Source organism: Martes martes (assembly GCF_963455335.1).
Source record: "Martes martes genome assembly, chromosome: 11".
Lineage (NCBI taxonomy): Eukaryota > Metazoa > Chordata > Mammalia > Carnivora > Mustelidae > Martes > Martes martes.
In genome coordinates, this window is record NC_137899.1 from 20,025,145 (window position 1) to 20,042,210 (window position 17,066).

Sequence of the window (17,066 nt, forward strand, 5' to 3'; positions counted from 1 at the left end):
TTATCACAAATATACTTGATCACACAGAAAAGAGAAAAACGACTAAATTTAAATTAACTATAAGGAAGGTGGGTTTTGTTTTTGTTTTTAAGTCAAACGCATTTAGGACTCCATGCTCTTCTACACCGGTTCCTTTGAAAGGTTGTGCATCGTCTTCTATGCTGTCGTGCACACACCACTAGTATAATTCAACTCAGAGTTAATTTACACACATAAAAATTACAAATTTTGACTATAGCTCCCTATTTGCATATATACTACTTATATCAAATGAAAAATCCAGTTATCTTTAAAAATACGTTAACTGAAAAAGGAAAGTACAGAATGTGCCTAAAAAGATACAGCAACACGGTGTTTATTTCAAAATAGATTCATTTAATATTGCCAAACAGATAGCTGTCTCCTTATACAGTTCTCATGTTGGTAATACAGACCAGTATCTTAACTATGGAACTGTTTTATTTTTCATAACTGAGATACTTAATTCTTGCAATGGCACATTCACCAATAACAAAATTCTTAGTAACACTTTCAGATCATGGAACTTAAAATTATTTTAAAAAATTAAAATTATTATCAACTGCTGGAAGGCATAAAAATATAAATAAATCACTAAAAACAGGGTATGAAAATTAGGTTTTTAAATTAAAAATTAAATTTCTCTAAAAAATAGTTCAAATATATAATCATCTCCAGGTTGGTTACCAAAATTGTATACATAAAATTTCTGGGACTAAAACTAATTTTATTTTAGGTACAGGTGTATTTACCAAGTTATCAATCTTCTAGGATCTAGAAGACTTGAAATGTAACAAAGTTAATGTCATTTAAAGAGTTTCATGGATCTTAGTTTTAAATTATTGAAAACATCACACATAATTGAACTCGGTTACGTACAATTTAAAATTGGGGCACCTGTGTGGCTCAGTGGGTTAAGCCTCTGCCTTCAGCTCAGGTCGTGATCTCAGGGTACTGCCACATCAGGTTCTCTGTTCAGCAGGGAGCCTGCTTCCCCCCCCCCCCACCTTGTGATCTCTGTCAAATAAATAAATAAAATCTTTTTAAAAAATCATTTAAAATAAATACATTGAGGTTTCATTCATGAATTAGGAAGTACCAGTTTGATTTCCCAAATTGAATTTTTAATCTAAGCCCTGAAAGTAATTCTATACAGAATTTCTTGTTCCTTTTCATTTTAAATAGAACTGGCATTCATTCTGTCACTTTTCACTTATTTTCACTCAAACATGCTTCATGTTAACTTATAAATACTATAGGACTCACACTTTTAGCATTAAAATAAGTTTTATTTAAAAATGTTAAAAACACAATTCCTTTCAGAAAAAAAAAATGGCGGTCTTTTTTTTTTTTTTCAATACATAATAGGATTCAGAGCAATTATTTGTCAATGTTTGGTAGGATGACCAGGATGTTTGATATACCTGACGTTGTCTTCTTCTTCTTCGTCTTCTTTTTTAAAGACTTTATTTATTTATTCATGAGAGACAGAAGAGAGTCAGAGAGAGAAGCAGGCTCCCTGCTGAGCAGAGAGTCCAACGCAAGACTCCATCCCAGGACCTTGGAATCATGACAGGAGCTGAAGGCAGATGCCCAAACCATCTGAGCCACCTTGGTCCCCTACCTGGGGTCTTCTTTAAAACTAAATTTTGCTTCCACTCTAGAGATCTACTGAATCAGAATCTCTGAGGATGGGGTCTAGGACTAACTTTTTAAAATGTTCTCAGGGTACTGTTCTTATGCTAATGTATGAGAGACACTGACTTAAAGTAGAAACCAAAATGTGACCTTGGGTGGTTTCACTGTAGATATAAAGTGAAGTAAATATTAAGGTAATTTAGGAAGTCCAGTCAAATCCCATAATGGTCTGTAAGGTAATCTAAGACTGCTGATGTGCTTGACAAAGCGTTAAATACTCTCTTTTCCTGCCTTGAAGTTATCTTTTCCATCATGTACATTAAATGTTGATGGAAACACATATATGGAGTTCCAAGTTCAAGAGCAATGTCAACCCAGTCCCAGATGCACTTCAGTGGGGTTTCCTCATATCCAGCAAACATGGCCGGGTTTGCTAAGAGTCCTCTTGCAACCATCACACCTATAAATTAAAGCATATTACATTTGTCCACACATTAAGAACTCATGGGTATGAGGTCAAACCTAATGAAACAAACTGAGAATACTGAAAAATAAAGTATTATTACAAGGTTTCATAATAATCATGTATTAGTTTAAATTACAAACCAATTTGATTTGTTTATAAACCCAACAACGTTTCAATGTACTTACAAGAATTAAAAAAATTTTTTTTTAAGACTTCTACATTAAACAATTAGTCTCTAGGGATTTTTTTAGGGTTAATCCAGATTGTCATAAATCGGGTTTGCTTAATTTTATTTGCATTCTCCCATTTAGCAACACTTATCACAGGCCTTGGTGTGCCAATAATTTAAGGGAGTAACAAAACTGTTCAGAAGTATGTAGTTCCTTTGGCTCCTATGACCACTCTGTGTTCACTAATTTCTATTTTACGAAAAGGCTACCTATTTTACTAATAGCCTTCTAACTGGCCACTCATTGGATATGATGGTGGCAGAAAAGTAACTTACTTAATTTGCCCCAATTAAAATAATCTTCTGCCTCTGAGTATAAGAGTTAATATAATTTTAATAAATTGTTTAGCTTAAATCAGTACAACAGGAAAATATGGCTCCATTTTGAAGACGAATAATGAAAAATCACATTAACCTTACTCTCCTACCCCCACTTTTTTTTGTTGTTGTTAATTAAAAGTAAAAAAAACCTCAAGTACTTATTTCTTACCATCTGTCCCAGTAATATGCCACACATTTTCTGCTTCTTTTAAGTTTCTGATGTCTCCATTAGCAATTACAGGTATAGACATGTTTTCCTTAATTATTTTAATAGCCTCATAGTGAACTGGCTGATGTCTTTCTTCAACAGTTCTTCCATGGACTGTAATCCAAGAAACTCCTGTTGCCTCAGCCTTTCGACAAAGATCTACAGTTCTTTTAAGGTCATCATGGATCCTGCAATTTCAAAATTACATCAGTCTACTTATAGCATACAAATCTTAATGCTAAAATTATAAGCTAAATAAAATAATGTTTCATCTGATACATTATTCAGTTAGCTTTGCTATATTATCACCACATGCTATTATCAGAAAGGTTTTGTTCAGAGATCAGTTTCCATCTAAGACTTCAAATTTAGCTATTTCACTATTGGCAACAATAGTATGACAAACTTTACCTTACCTAGTGCTTCACCCTTTTGGTTTTGATAACTGAAAAAGTCGTCCAAGAATACTTGGATGGAATGGAAGAATGGAAAGACAGTATCCTAATATCTTTTGTGTATGTCCCAATCTGCGAGTGGGAGAATATAATACATTATCATGAAATATGTTTTTAGCCTGTCACCCAAAAACCTATTCCTGGTTTATTCTCTTTTCATTGTGGAATTTTAGTGCAAACATTATTACTATTTTCTACTCTTTGTACCAGGAATGTTTCTCAGCATCATCATTATTGTTTTGTTTTTTTTAAAGTAGACTCCAGGCACAATGTGGAGCCCAATGCAGGACTTGAACTCACGACCCCTGAGATCAAGACTTGAGCGGAGATTAAGAGCTGGACGCTTACAAGTGAGCCACCCAGGTGCCCCTCTCTTAATTGGTACTGCATTACCAATTAAGCAGTACATGGAAAAAAACAGAGGGTTTCTTTTCAGGGGAAGTTTTTAATAATAAAGGGATGTTTTAATTTCTGTTAAAAAAAACCAATAATGAAGTCCTGTTATTTTAATAAATTAAAATTATGGTACATAGTAATTTACTAAATGTCTTATTTCAACATTTCCATACACTAGCTACCAATTTATTAAGGATGGATACATCCACACTCTTAGACAAAAGGAATTTTTTAATTTCCTAAGTAATAGACTATCTTGTCAGTAGATTAAAATATTGTCTTTACCTTATTTTAATAGATACTGAAAATCTGGGATTTTCCACTTGATTTCTTACTTGTTTCACCATATCTCGAACAAGCTCTGGCTTGTTTATTAAGCAAGCTCCATAACCTTCTGCCATTGCCCACCTTTATAAAGCAGACACAACAAATAAATTATAAATATATGGACAAGGATATACAATTTTAAAAGCATCATTAAGTACATCTATTTCTCAATCTTAGTGACCTGGAATGCAATCAGATTTTTATAATTCACAGATCCAACATTTTAAAGTGGATCAATAGGAGATGGAAAACATGTTCCCAGATCAAAAAGTACTTAGGAGTAATGGTTTTCATTGGCAAGTGAGAAAATTAAATTAAAATTCATTCAACCAAAACAGACTTAGGTATTTGTAATTAATTTCAATTACTTCAGATTTTTAAAATTCCAAATTTGATGTTTATTGTACGTAACAAGATGTTCTATTAATCTTAATAGTAGAAAGATATTTTTGGCTTACAGCATTCCAACACCACTAAACAGCTTACTTAACTCTCCTAATGAGTATACAAATATGTCTAATCTGGTTTGGGTTATGATGTACTTAAAACCTTGATTTTTTTCTTTGGACACATTTTGTATTATTGATAGATAACCTAATATAGTGTTAGGAAGATAGGGATATTAATGTCAAACTAAGCATCCTATCAGTACCCAGTTACTTAGACTCAACCAAATAACTGTGGTATGGAAAGAAAAGGCAATTATAAGAAGGTATTCTTACAGAGAAAATTAATTAGGAGAAAACAAGGGGCAATTTCTCAAATCATAGAATCGCAGTTTCTTGTCTGACATAGCAGTAAAAATTCACTTTAGGTACTAATATAAATGTTCTAGTCTTCCCTAACAACCTATGGATCAGGTTCAAGGCAGATCCACACATAAAAAAATTCTAGCGGTGAGGTAAGATGAAACACTTATCCATACTTTGCTTTAGCCATCAGAAAACACTTTTGCATATCTGTTCCTAAATAATCTTTCCTTATTTTTTTCTTGCTTCTTATTTGGAGCCCAAGTGCTTTAACTCTATTTTCTTTATTTTTTTATTCTTGGAAAACTGGAGAAATAGTTCACCACGTTCACATAGTTTTTTTCTAATTTTTTGAAAATTGTTTCAACTTCTTTAAGCTTTACCTCTGAGGGCAACCACAGTTAATGTCTATTCCATTCGCATAAGGAAAGACAATACGAGCAGCATCAGATAAAAGTCTTGCATCATTAGCAGCAAACTGAACAATCAATGGGCAATCACCTGATAAAACAAACAGCTCAACATTAAAATTCACAGAAACACACACACAATACACCGAACTCTTCAAGTTTGTATGGGATAATGATAACTACTTTCAGCCTAAGAAGTACCTGTTCAAACAACATACCATTAAACTAATTTTAAATATTTTAAAAGTAATTTACATTTAGTACAAATTCAAACAGTATAAAATTTGATAAGTGAACATTGTAACACTCATGACAAACAGATCCCATTTCCAAAGACGAGAATTAATTTGTGTTCCAGAACAATTTATGTATGCCTGTAAAATTTAAACAAATGTGAACATTCTATATACATTTCCACGCCTACTGCTTTCTTTTCCCCTTGTTGTATCTGGGAGCTGTACGCAGACCTATTTTCTTTTTAGTAGTGTATTTCTGTATGGATGGACCATACGGTGTACTTCTAGACTGTTTTTCATTTGTGGCTTTTGAAATGGTGCTATGATGAGAATACTGTTACACACATGCTACTCTTGAGTATATTCACAGGGTAAATTCCCAGGAATGTAACTACCAGATAGGCATTGATAGACATCACAAAGTTTTCTTTCAGAAGAGTTTACCAATATAGATACACAACAATACAGATGGCAGTTCTCCTTCTCTCACAACTTACTCTATGTTGTCTATCCAACAGTCTGTATTTTTATTTGTGGGTTCTCTCTCCATACTCTTTGCCTATTTTTCTACATGTAATTCTTTTTTTTTTTTTTAAGATTTTATTATTTATTTGACAGAGAGAGAGAGACAGCGAGAGAAAGAGCACAAGCAGGGTGAATGGGGGAGGGAGAAGCAGACTTCCCAAGAAGCAGGAAGCCCGATGCAGGGCTCAATCCTAGGACCCTGAGACCATGACCTGAGCCGAAGGCAGACGCTTAATGACTAAGCCACCCAGGCACCCCACTAGATGTAATTCTTAATTATTCTTTATTTTCTTAGTATTTTTAAAAATTTTATTTATAAAACAAAGAAATTAGCTCTGCTATCTTAAATACACAAATATATTTTAAAGATTTTATTTGAGAGAGAGAGAACAACCAGGGGGAGGGGGAGAGGGACAAGCAGACTCCCCACTGGGCATGGAGCTTGATGTAGGGACTGATCCCAGGTCCTTGAGATCATGACCTGAACCCAAGTCAGGTGCTTGACCAACTGAGCCATCCAGGTGCCCCTCTATCGTAAATACTATACTTTTTCCAGGTTTTGGTTTGTCTTTGAGTATGTGTGCTCCTTTCTTATATATAAAAGTTTACATTTTAATCAAGCAAATGTGTCAGACACTTCCTAAGTTTTAAGGACATATTTTTCCCATCTTTCTTTGGGTGAGTGTTATAAACTCTGGATAGATGTACTTTAATTTTTCTAAAGTCATTTTGAGGACCACCTGTATGGGATTCACTAAGTGTTTGCCAAAAGCAGATTTCTGAGTATTATTCCAGTTCCATGGATTCAGAATTCCTTTTTTCCTTTTTATTTATTTTTTTGATTCAGAATTTCTCTGGCAATCCACTGATTTATAGGACTAACACAGGATAGGAGAATTTGCTTTTCCCTGAGGATATAGGATGTTTTTCCTTTATAACTTAAAGAGTTCTAGAGTTTCAATTTAATAACCATTTATTGGTCTACTATATTTTCAACACAGGGCTAAAAGCTAAGGAAGCAAATCAATAAGAGATAATTTCAGACTTCAAGGAGTTTATAGTCTAGAGACAGGCACACAGAGAGGGTATCATAATACAGTAGGATTAAGTTCAACAAAAAGCCCGTGAGAGAGGACAACAGCAGAGGGTGATCAGGCAAACTCCCTGGCCGCAAACCCTGAGAGCTGGATTAAGAAGCACGTGGTGTTGTTTGCCAGAGAGATATGGATCTGGGGGCAGGTACAGCTGAGGAAAGGATAGTCAAGGTAGAGAAGTATGAGAGGAGGGGGCATTTTCAGGGACTTAAGTAAGTTAGTATTATTAAAGAATAATAATAATAAAGAACAAGTTGGTGGAAGACGCCTGGGTAGCTCAGTTGGTTAGGCCTCTGACTCTCAGTTTCCACTCAGGTCATTTCATGCATCGTGGCATGGAACCCCATGACAGGCTCTGTACTCTGTGGGGAATCTGCTTGAAAGAGTCTTTTTCTCTGCCCCTTCCACCGCTAGCATGTGTGCATGTACTTTCTCCTTCTCTCTCAAAATAAATAAATCTTCAAGAAGGAAAAAAATAAAAAGTTGGTTGTCTCTGGAAAGAAACTAATGGAAGACAAAGCTGCAAATGATCTATTCAGAGGCTAGATCATGAGGAATATTATAGATTACTCACAGGTATTAAGGGTGTTTTTTTTTTTTTTTTTAAGTAATCTTTTCACCTAACCCTGGGGCTCAGAACTCACCACCCTGAGGTCAAGCATCACATGCTTTACTGACTGAGCCAGCCAAGTACCCTGACAGGTACTGGAATTTTACTCTTTAGGCCACTGGTTCTCAATCTTTAGCAAGCTCAGAATCACCTGGAGGGCTTTTTAAAACCGACTGCTAGATCACATACCCAGAGTTTCTGATTCAGTGGGCCTGGGGCAGAGCTGAGAATTTTGATTTTGAACAAGTTTCCAGATGATGCTAATGCTGCTAGTCTGGGGTGTCACCCTTTGAGAACCACTGCTTTAGGCCATGAGCGGTCCAAGAAGGATTTTAAGCAGGGAAGAGATGTGATCAAATTTACATTTTACAAAGGTTCCTTTGGGCTATTTGTAGGATGGTTTGGAATGGGGCAAGACTGGAGGCAGTAAGATAGGAACCTAATAGCTCAGGTAAGAGGATGGGGCCCTAAGGAAGGCTGACCTCATGCTTAGATATATCATCCATAGTTTACAAGGCACTGAATAAAAACACAAAAAACTTATTAAAAATATAAAAAAACTAAAAGCTTTAAAAAGAAAATCTCTGAGTTGTGTTGTTTCTGATTAGACAAGGGTTTTTGTTTTTTGTTTTCTTTTTTTTTTTTTAGTTTTACAAAGTCAGCAAATTCTGGGTTTCACATACCTTGGTTTGTAGTAAATTCACTGTCTCGGGCTTTTATAGATCTGACAAAATCAGCAGCAACTATCATTGGTGTATAGCATAGATCACAACTGTATTTTCTCACTAATGTTCTAAAAGCCAATCTGCGAACATATAAAACTTTCATTAGGCATTTAAAAAAATACCACAATCATATGTACTTCCAAGTTTAATTTAATTATTAAATATTTATTAGAGGAAAGGTCTACCTTTGAGAGGCTAGAGTAGATGTACTTTTCCCTATTCTGGCTGTTAAAAAAGAAAAAGAAAAACAAGCCCAAACTGGAATCATTTGCCCCTCCATGACCACAAATCAAGACCTAATTACAGTTTCAACGTATCCCAGGAACGTGACCTTTTAAAAGTAAATCTGAAATTTCTTGAATGGTAGTAGTAAAGCAATCTACAGGATAAAAAAATCCCTGCCATTCCAATCTCCACCAAAAGATATCCTGGCCTGAATCAATCCTTTCTTTTCTTTTGCTAATAACTTGTTCCACCCTCCTTCCTGTAAAAACCTTCCACTATGTACAACTCAGTGGTGCATCTCTCTACTTGCTAAGTGAGATGCTGTATGATTCATGAATTGCTTAATAAAGTCATTGAGATCTTCGCATTTACTTAGTTGAACTTTGTTTTCTTTAACACTGCTCAGTATATTATATATAAAACAAACGTAAGAAAACTCTGAAAGGTGGAGAGAAGAGAGCAGAAAGGCTAGTGACCTTGGGACCTGAGGAACAACAGTAGTGAGTCTCCTGGGTTTCTTTTTTGCCTCAAATATGCCAGATTTGGACCTGAAGAAGCTGGCAACCCAGAAATATGGAGAGTACAGACAAAAAGAGCCCCAACAAAAGTCAGCTCTCTCTGACAAGAGACTAGGAAAGGGTAAGACTAGCAAGAAAGAACAATTTTAAATAGTGGCTCACTCCAGCCAACACCAGAGACAAAACTGTGGCCCCACCTCCAGAAGCAAAGGTTGAGTGCGGAGCTTACACTTCTACCTTTCCAGGGCTGAAACAAAGTTATCTAACACCTCTTCACAGTGGTGTCAGAGAAGGCCTGGTAGGGAGCTGGGACTTTAATACTTGGTGGTCAGTAACTTAAGTAGTTTCTCCCTTCCCACTGTTAAGTAGTATCAGAGGATGCTGAGTGAAGGGCCAGGACTTTCAATAGAGCCCAACAGGTACCAGGCCATCCCCTCCATGGCTTACCACCAGCTCAGCAGTAATGGGGAGCCCCCTACCCCCAGAGTGTCAAAGGAGACCAAATAGGAAATCAGGACTTCTACTTTCACCTCATAGTAATGAGGTAGTGCTTTCTCATTCTTCTCCTGCTATAGTGATGGCAGGGAAAAAAAGTTAAAACAGAAGGTTTGATATTCAGATTCGACCAATATAATCCACTCTATTAAAAGGCTAAAAGAAAAAAAATCACATAATTCTATCAATGTAGAAAAAGCATTTGACAAAATAATACTCATGACAAAAAAAAAAAAAAAAAACCCTCTCAAGAAAACAGGAATAGGGAGGAACTTTCTCCCCTTGATAAAGAGCAATCACAAAAAACTCCTACAGCTAACATCCTTAAAGGTGAAAAACTGAACATACTCCTCCTAGATCATTAACAAAGCAAAGATGCTTGTTCTCATCATTCTTATTTAACACAGTGCTGGAACTTCTAGTCAGTGTATGGAAAGGAAATAAAAGGCATATGATGGAAAGGAAAAAATGAAACTGTCCCTCTATGTAGATGAGTGGATTGTCTACATAAATAATCCCAAGGAATTTATTTTAAAAACTCTCCATTAAGGGGGCGCCTGGGTGGCTCAGTGGGTTAGAGCCTCTGCCTTCGGCTCGGGTCATGATCCCAGGGTCCTGGGATCGAGCCCCGCATCGGGCTCTCTGCTCGGCAGAGAGCCTGCTTCCTCCTCTCTCTCTCTCTCTGCCTGCCTCTCTGCCTACTTGCGATCTCTGTCTGTCAAATAAATAAATGAAATCTTTAAAAAAAAAAAACAAAAAAAAAACAAAAAAAAAAAACCTCTCCATTAAGGAAGTTCAGTAAGTTTATAGGATACAAAATCAACATAAAAATCAAATTTATTTCTATATAGCAACAGTGAATACATGGACACTGAAATAATAGTATAAAACCATTTACAATTGCTACAAAAAAGGAGAAAAATAATCAGGTGTTTTACAAAACATGTATAGCACTTAATATGCTGAAAACTACATAAAACAATGAAGAAAAAAACAAAGATCTAAATAAATGGGAAAGATACTATGTTCACGAGTTGAAAGACTCAACATGGAAAGGAATTAAATTCCTCTCAAATTGATATACATATTTAATACAATGCTTCTGAAAATTCCAGCAAGATTATTTTGTAATAAAGACCAGATCATATTAAAATTACTGAGAAAGGCAAAGGAACTAGAATAGCTAAAACAATATTGAGAAAGAAAAATAAAGTGTGAAGAATTAGTCTACCCAATTTAAAGACTTACTATATAGCTATAGTAATCAAGATTGTGTAGTACTAGTGGGGAGATAGATGCGTAGATCAGTAGAACAGAATATGGAATGCAGATAAAGAGCCACAAAAATATGCCCAAATGATTTTTGACAAAGATGCAAATGAAATTCAATACTAGAAAGATAGCCTTTCAACAAATGGTGCTAGTGTAATTAGGCGTCCACAGGCAAAACAAAACAAAAATCTCCTTTCAACCTAAGCATCACATTTACACAAAATTTAAATCAAAATTGATTATGGACTTAAATGTAAAACCAAGAGTTTTTGGGGGGGACAAAAAAAAAAGAGGAAACCTTTAGGATTAAGAGCTACACAAAGTTCTCTTACACCTGACATCGAATGCACAATTTACAAAAGGAAAAACTGGTAAATTAGGCTTTATCTTTAAATAAAAAGCTTTTGCTCTGCAAGACCCTGTTAAGAGGATGAAAAGCTACATTCCGGGAGAACATATTTGCAAATCACAAATCTGACAAAGGAATCGTATCCAGAATATATAGAGAACTCTCAAAACTCAGTAGTAAAGAGAAACTCAACAACAAAAACATGACTGAAAAATGGGCAAAGGGCTTGAGTAGACATAAGCACACGAAAAGATGCTAAGCATCATAAGGGACATACAAAACCACAATGAGGTAACACTTTACATCCATTAGGATGCTATAGTAAAAGCAAATAAGCAATACACTAAATATTGGTGACAATAAATACAATAAAAATTGGTGAGGATGGTGAGAAACTGAAGACTTGTACACTGCTGGTGGGAATGAAAAAATGGACAACAATATGGCAGTTCCTCAAGAAACTAAAAACAGGGGGCGCCTGGGTGGCTCAGTGGGTTAAAGCCTCTGCCTTCGGCTCAGGTCATGATCCCAGGGTCCTGGGATTGAGCCCGGCATCGCATCGGGCTCTCTGCTCAGCGGGGAGCCTGCTTTCCCCTCTCTCTCTGCCTGCCTCTCTGCCTACTTGTGATCTCTGTCTGTCAAATAAATAAATAAAATCTTTAAAAAAAAAAAAAAAGAAAGAAACTAAAAACAGAATTGCCCTGTAATCCAGCACTCACTTCTGGGCATATATTCAAAAGAACTGAAAGACATATTTATACATCCATGTTCATAGCAGTATTATTTGCAATAGCCAAAAGATGGAAACAACCCAAGTGTTCATAAATGAATAAACAAAATGTAGCATATACATACAAATGGAGGATCATTCAGCCTTTAAAAAAGAAGGAAATTCTGATACATGCTATGACATGGATGAACCTTGAGGATATTATGCTAAGTGAAATAAGCTGGTCTCAAAAAAGAACAACTATCATCTATTTCCACTTTTATGAGGTACCTGGAGTAGCCAAATTCAAAGAGTGAGAAACTAGAATGATGCTTGCCAGGGGGTAGGGGGTGAAGGGAATGGGGAGCTATTGTTTAATAGGTGTAGAGTTTCAGTTTTGTAAATCAAAGAGTTTTAGAGATTGGATGTGTAACAATGTGGATGCATTTAACACCACTGACAAAGGCTTAAAATGCCTAAACTGTATTTTACCACAACTGAAAAATCTTAAAAAACCAACTCAGTAGTAGAAAAGCAATCTAATTAGAATATTGGCAAGAGACAGAGAAACATTTCTTCAACAATATACAGGTGGTGGGGCGCCTGGGTGGCTCAGTGGGTTAAAGCCTCTGGCTCAGGTCATGATCCCAGGTCCTGGGATCCAGCCCCACATCCCTGCATTGGGCTCTCTGCTCAGCAGGGAGCTTGCTTCCTCCTCTCTCTCTGCCTGCCTCTCTGCCCACTTGTGATCTCTGTCTGTCAAATAAATAAATAAAATCTTTAAAAAAAAATCTTAAAAACAATACACGTGGCAAATAAATACATGAAGACATTTTCAACATCACTAGCTATAAAGGAAATAGATATTAAAATTGTAATGAGGTATCACTACATACCTATCAGATGGCCAAAATAAAAAACATGGTATTATCAAAAGTTGGTGAGGATGAGGAGAACTAGATCCCTCATACTCTGTTGGTGGAAGTGTGAAATAGTATAGACGCTCCGGAAAATTTGGCAGTTTCTTAAAAAAACTAAACACATGGTTACCACATGACCTAGCAATTGTAGTCCCAGACATATGAAGGCTTATAGTCACGAAAACCTGTGCATGAATGTTTACATTTACTTAGTATCTTTTATTTAATATCCTCTGTATCTTTATAGATTGGGGTTACAAGCACGATCTTTTTTTATTGATATAAAAAGTGAAGTTTGAAGGGGTTAATTGTTTACTCAAGGCCACACATGTAACAGGAAAACAATAACACCAGCACACAAGCCTAGATATGACCCCAAAGCTAGGTGTTTGATGATCCCAAATGGTGGTCAGAGCATAAAAAGGAAATCACATTTTAGTTCATTAACCATTTACTAATACTTACTTTGAATATCGAACCATTGGGGCACAGACTTTTACCAGCTGCCCAGAATGAAGCATTTCTATTGGATCTTTTTTCTTTCTTGACATACTGTGGTTTGTATGCAGTCACTCTTCATGAATACAGATTTATTTCAAATCTGACAAAGACAGTTTGCATAGAGAAAAATTACTTTCATTAGATGAATTCCCGTCATTCTAACAATTGCAATTGCCCAGATTTTTTTTGGCATTTTTCAAATGCCAAGATTTTTTTTTTTTTGGTCATGCTTGTGGGCTCAGGAAATCTTTTTAGCTTCTTTTCACAGTATCAAATAGGATACTACAGAATCCTATCTCCATAAGTCACTGACAGTTTTTAGTACACAGTGAAATCATCACGTTTTTATATTCGGTACAAATTATGCTGCTCGTGTCAAACACTCACAGTTTCAAATTATATACTTAACTCACTAACATCTGCTCAAATTAATAAATGCTCAAGATGTGGAAAACTACAAGTTTTTTTTCTTAGAATACCACGGTTTTTCATGTTACGTTTAAAATTTTCCATGTTACTTTGTTTGGTATTGACAAGCCAGAAAATTTAATTTGAATAATTTCATATATAAGACTATGTACGTCTGGCACTTTGAAACACCCTGTTTTATGCAGGAAAGCTAAATGGCATTAATTGAACTACTTTAAGCAAATCAAAAGGATTTGCTAGTCTATTTTGTTTATTCTTATTTGCAATTTCTATTCTTTGCATCTGAATCAGAAGGCAAACTTTTATTTAAAAAAATTTAAGTGTGCTATCATCTAGTAAAAATTTCAATTATAATCATATAATTGCACAGTAAATCATTTTTGTTTTTAAAGATTTTATTTATTTATTTGTCAGAGAGAGTGAGCACAGGCAGACAGAATGGCGGCAGAGGGAGAAGCAGGCTCCCTGCCGAGCAAGGAGCCCGATGTGGGACTCGATTGCAGGACGCCGGGATCACGACCCGAGTCAAAGGCAGCCGCTCAACCAACTGAGCCAGCCAGGCGTCCCAGTATATCACTTTTATACTCAAAGAGGTACAAGTGATTAAGTTATAGTTCATAAATGTTTTAAAATTTGCTATACCTAGAATCCTGTCATTTCATAGTGTTGGTTGCTTTCCATATTCCAGTGTTTAGCTTTAGTAACTTAGTAACAGATACGGGCAAACTTTAGGAAGAGCTAATTGCTCAACATGCAATTATTTGTTTAGCTAATCCAGAAAGTACTATTATAATCTAAACTAGTTAATTTCCATTTCTATAGGTATAATGTAGAGTTGAAATAAGATAGTTTTACTGACCAATGCTGTCTTTTACCTCTTATTTATTTATTTATAAAGACTTTATTTATTTGAGAGAGAGCGCTAGGGAACGGGGGTAGGAGCAGAGGGAGAGGGACAGGCAGACTCTGTGCTGAGCACAGAGCCTGAGGCTGGGCTCCATCTCAACCCTGAGATCATGATCTGAGCTGAAATCAGGAGTTGGATGCTTAACTGACTGAGCCACCCAGGCGCCCCTTACTTCTTTTTTTAAAGTAAAAATTAATGATTAGAACAATGTAAGCCCACATACATAGGTAAAATATGGAAGAGAAAGGTAGTTCCTTTTCATGAGTCAAGGCTGTTTCTTCTCTCTTGCATTTTTGTATCCTGATTATGCCACCTCTACACACTCAAGTCAGAAACCTGGGGTCTGTCCTCCACTCCTCCATCTCCCTCAAGTGTGTCAACCAAGCAGTACCTTTAACTAAATCTTGAGCATATTTTCATTGCCTTAGTCTGTGTACTCATAATCCCCCATTCTGATGACTCCGACCATCTTCTCTGAATCCCAGATAGAGCTGATCTTACTTATCCGCTGCACCCTAGGCTCTCCTGTTACCGGGTGCACTTGTAATTACTTTTACAGAGTATAGTAATAACACGTCGGTTTCTTCTTGAGTTTTTGAGGGCATGGACACATATTTAATCAAACAACAAATATTAAGCTCTTACTACATGTTGGGAATACAGGTGGAAAAACATTTGTGTCTTTAAAAATCTATTGGTTAGACATGCACAAAATGGTAGTCCTAATGCATACACTTGTACACAATTTAAGTGTTGTGGAAATAATTGTCTAGAGAAATGAGGGAAGTAATCAATAGTGGAGGAAGGAAAGCTTGAGCTGACAGATGTGGAGATGGGGAACTGTCCTGTTACAGGAAGCAACACATATAAAACCAGAGGCTTGAAAATGTTTGATGAAATATACCTGAAGAGTGAAGCATTCGTAGACCCGTGTTATCTGAGCAGATTAGAAGAGGGTGTGAGAAAGCCTAGATAATCATGGACCTTACATTCCATGTTGGTACTGTAGGGCCTTGGTTCTTAACCATTTTTCCACCTTTGTAGGTGATTTTTCATGTGCACCCAACATGTTAATATGGGCATATGACATACTTTCATACATAGATTTTTAAGGGCTGTATGTCTCTCCTTGTATATTTGTAAATAACTTTAGCAGGAAGATGACATTAGATTTCTGATTTAAAGATTTCAATGAAGGGGGTAGGGCTTTCGGCAAAACATCAAAGGAGGCTATTGTAGTAAACCAGTCTACTGCATAAAGAGTGTCTGACGTGTGTCGCTAGGAATAAGAAAAGAGAAACACTTAGGAGCTATTTAGAAATAAACTGGCAAGATATTTAGGAGGTGGAAATTACTTCAGGACAGTGCATGTTTTATAGTATGAGAGAATTCTAGGATGATGTATACATTTGGCTTTCGAGGCTAGGTGGTTGGCAATTCTAAGCAATGAGACAGAAAATGAGGAGCAATAGGTTTTAGTAGGGAAACATGAGTTCATATTTGGGCACACTGAATTTGAGGAGCTCATGGGATTTCCAGATGGTGATGCCTCACAACTGCTTATATAGATATGATGCTCAGGAAAAAGCTAGATATAAAGATTAAGAGTCTTTTACCTTTAGGTAATCAGTTGGAACTGATCACATGGACAAAGTACTTCAGGATGACATATTTTGCCAGAAATCTTAGGAGCACCAACATTTAAGTAAAAGACAAAAAGAATAACACATAGGAGACTGAGAGATGAATTCTGGAGCTGAGAAGAATAAATCTGAGGAGTGATATTCAAAAACTGAAAAGAGGCAAATATCAAGGAGGGAGGAGATAACCAACTTAAAACAGCACAAAAAAGTTAAGTAAGGAAAAGACTAAAAAGCATCTAATAGTAACTAGGTCGTTAGTAACTTTAGCAGAAACAATTTCACTCTTATTCATTCTTGGTAGTTCTAGTACATGGCACAAAGGCCTCTCACAGTATGCATTTGCTTGATGAATAAATCAGTAGCTTTCAATCTTGGTTGTACATTAGAATAATCTAGGGAGCTTTCAAGAATGAGGATGCTCAAACCATACCCCAGACCAATTAAATGTGAATCTCTGGGCTTAGGATGCAGGTATCAGTGGTTTTTTAAAGCCCTCCAGGTGATTTCAATTTGTAGTTAAGCTTAATAAACAAACCCATAAACTGCAAAGCACCTGGTACAATTTGCTTACATGGGTTTCTACCTTACTTATGAGCTCCTCTGGGACAAGACAGGAATTGAGTCTCATTTGTAAACTCGTGCTGGTGGGTATGGCTGGGGCTCAAATCTCTTCATGAAATGAACATTATGC

The 17,066-nt window shown here is 36.1% G+C and overlaps 1 protein-coding gene across 1 annotated transcript; it reads right to left on the minus strand.

Annotated features, from left to right (window-relative positions):
- Positions 1–362: 362 nt before the first annotated feature.
- Positions 363–13,475, minus strand: DUS4L (dihydrouridine synthase 4 like; the record flags this gene model as incomplete). Its single annotated transcript, XM_080818270.1, is given in 7 exon segments — positions 363–2,116; positions 2,842–3,068; positions 4,017–4,139; positions 5,191–5,308; positions 8,366–8,487; positions 13,361–13,436; positions 13,439–13,475. Coding segments are annotated over 7 exon segments (951 nt in total). The 3' UTR covers positions 363–1,868.
- Positions 13,476–17,066: the final 3,591 nt, after the last annotated feature.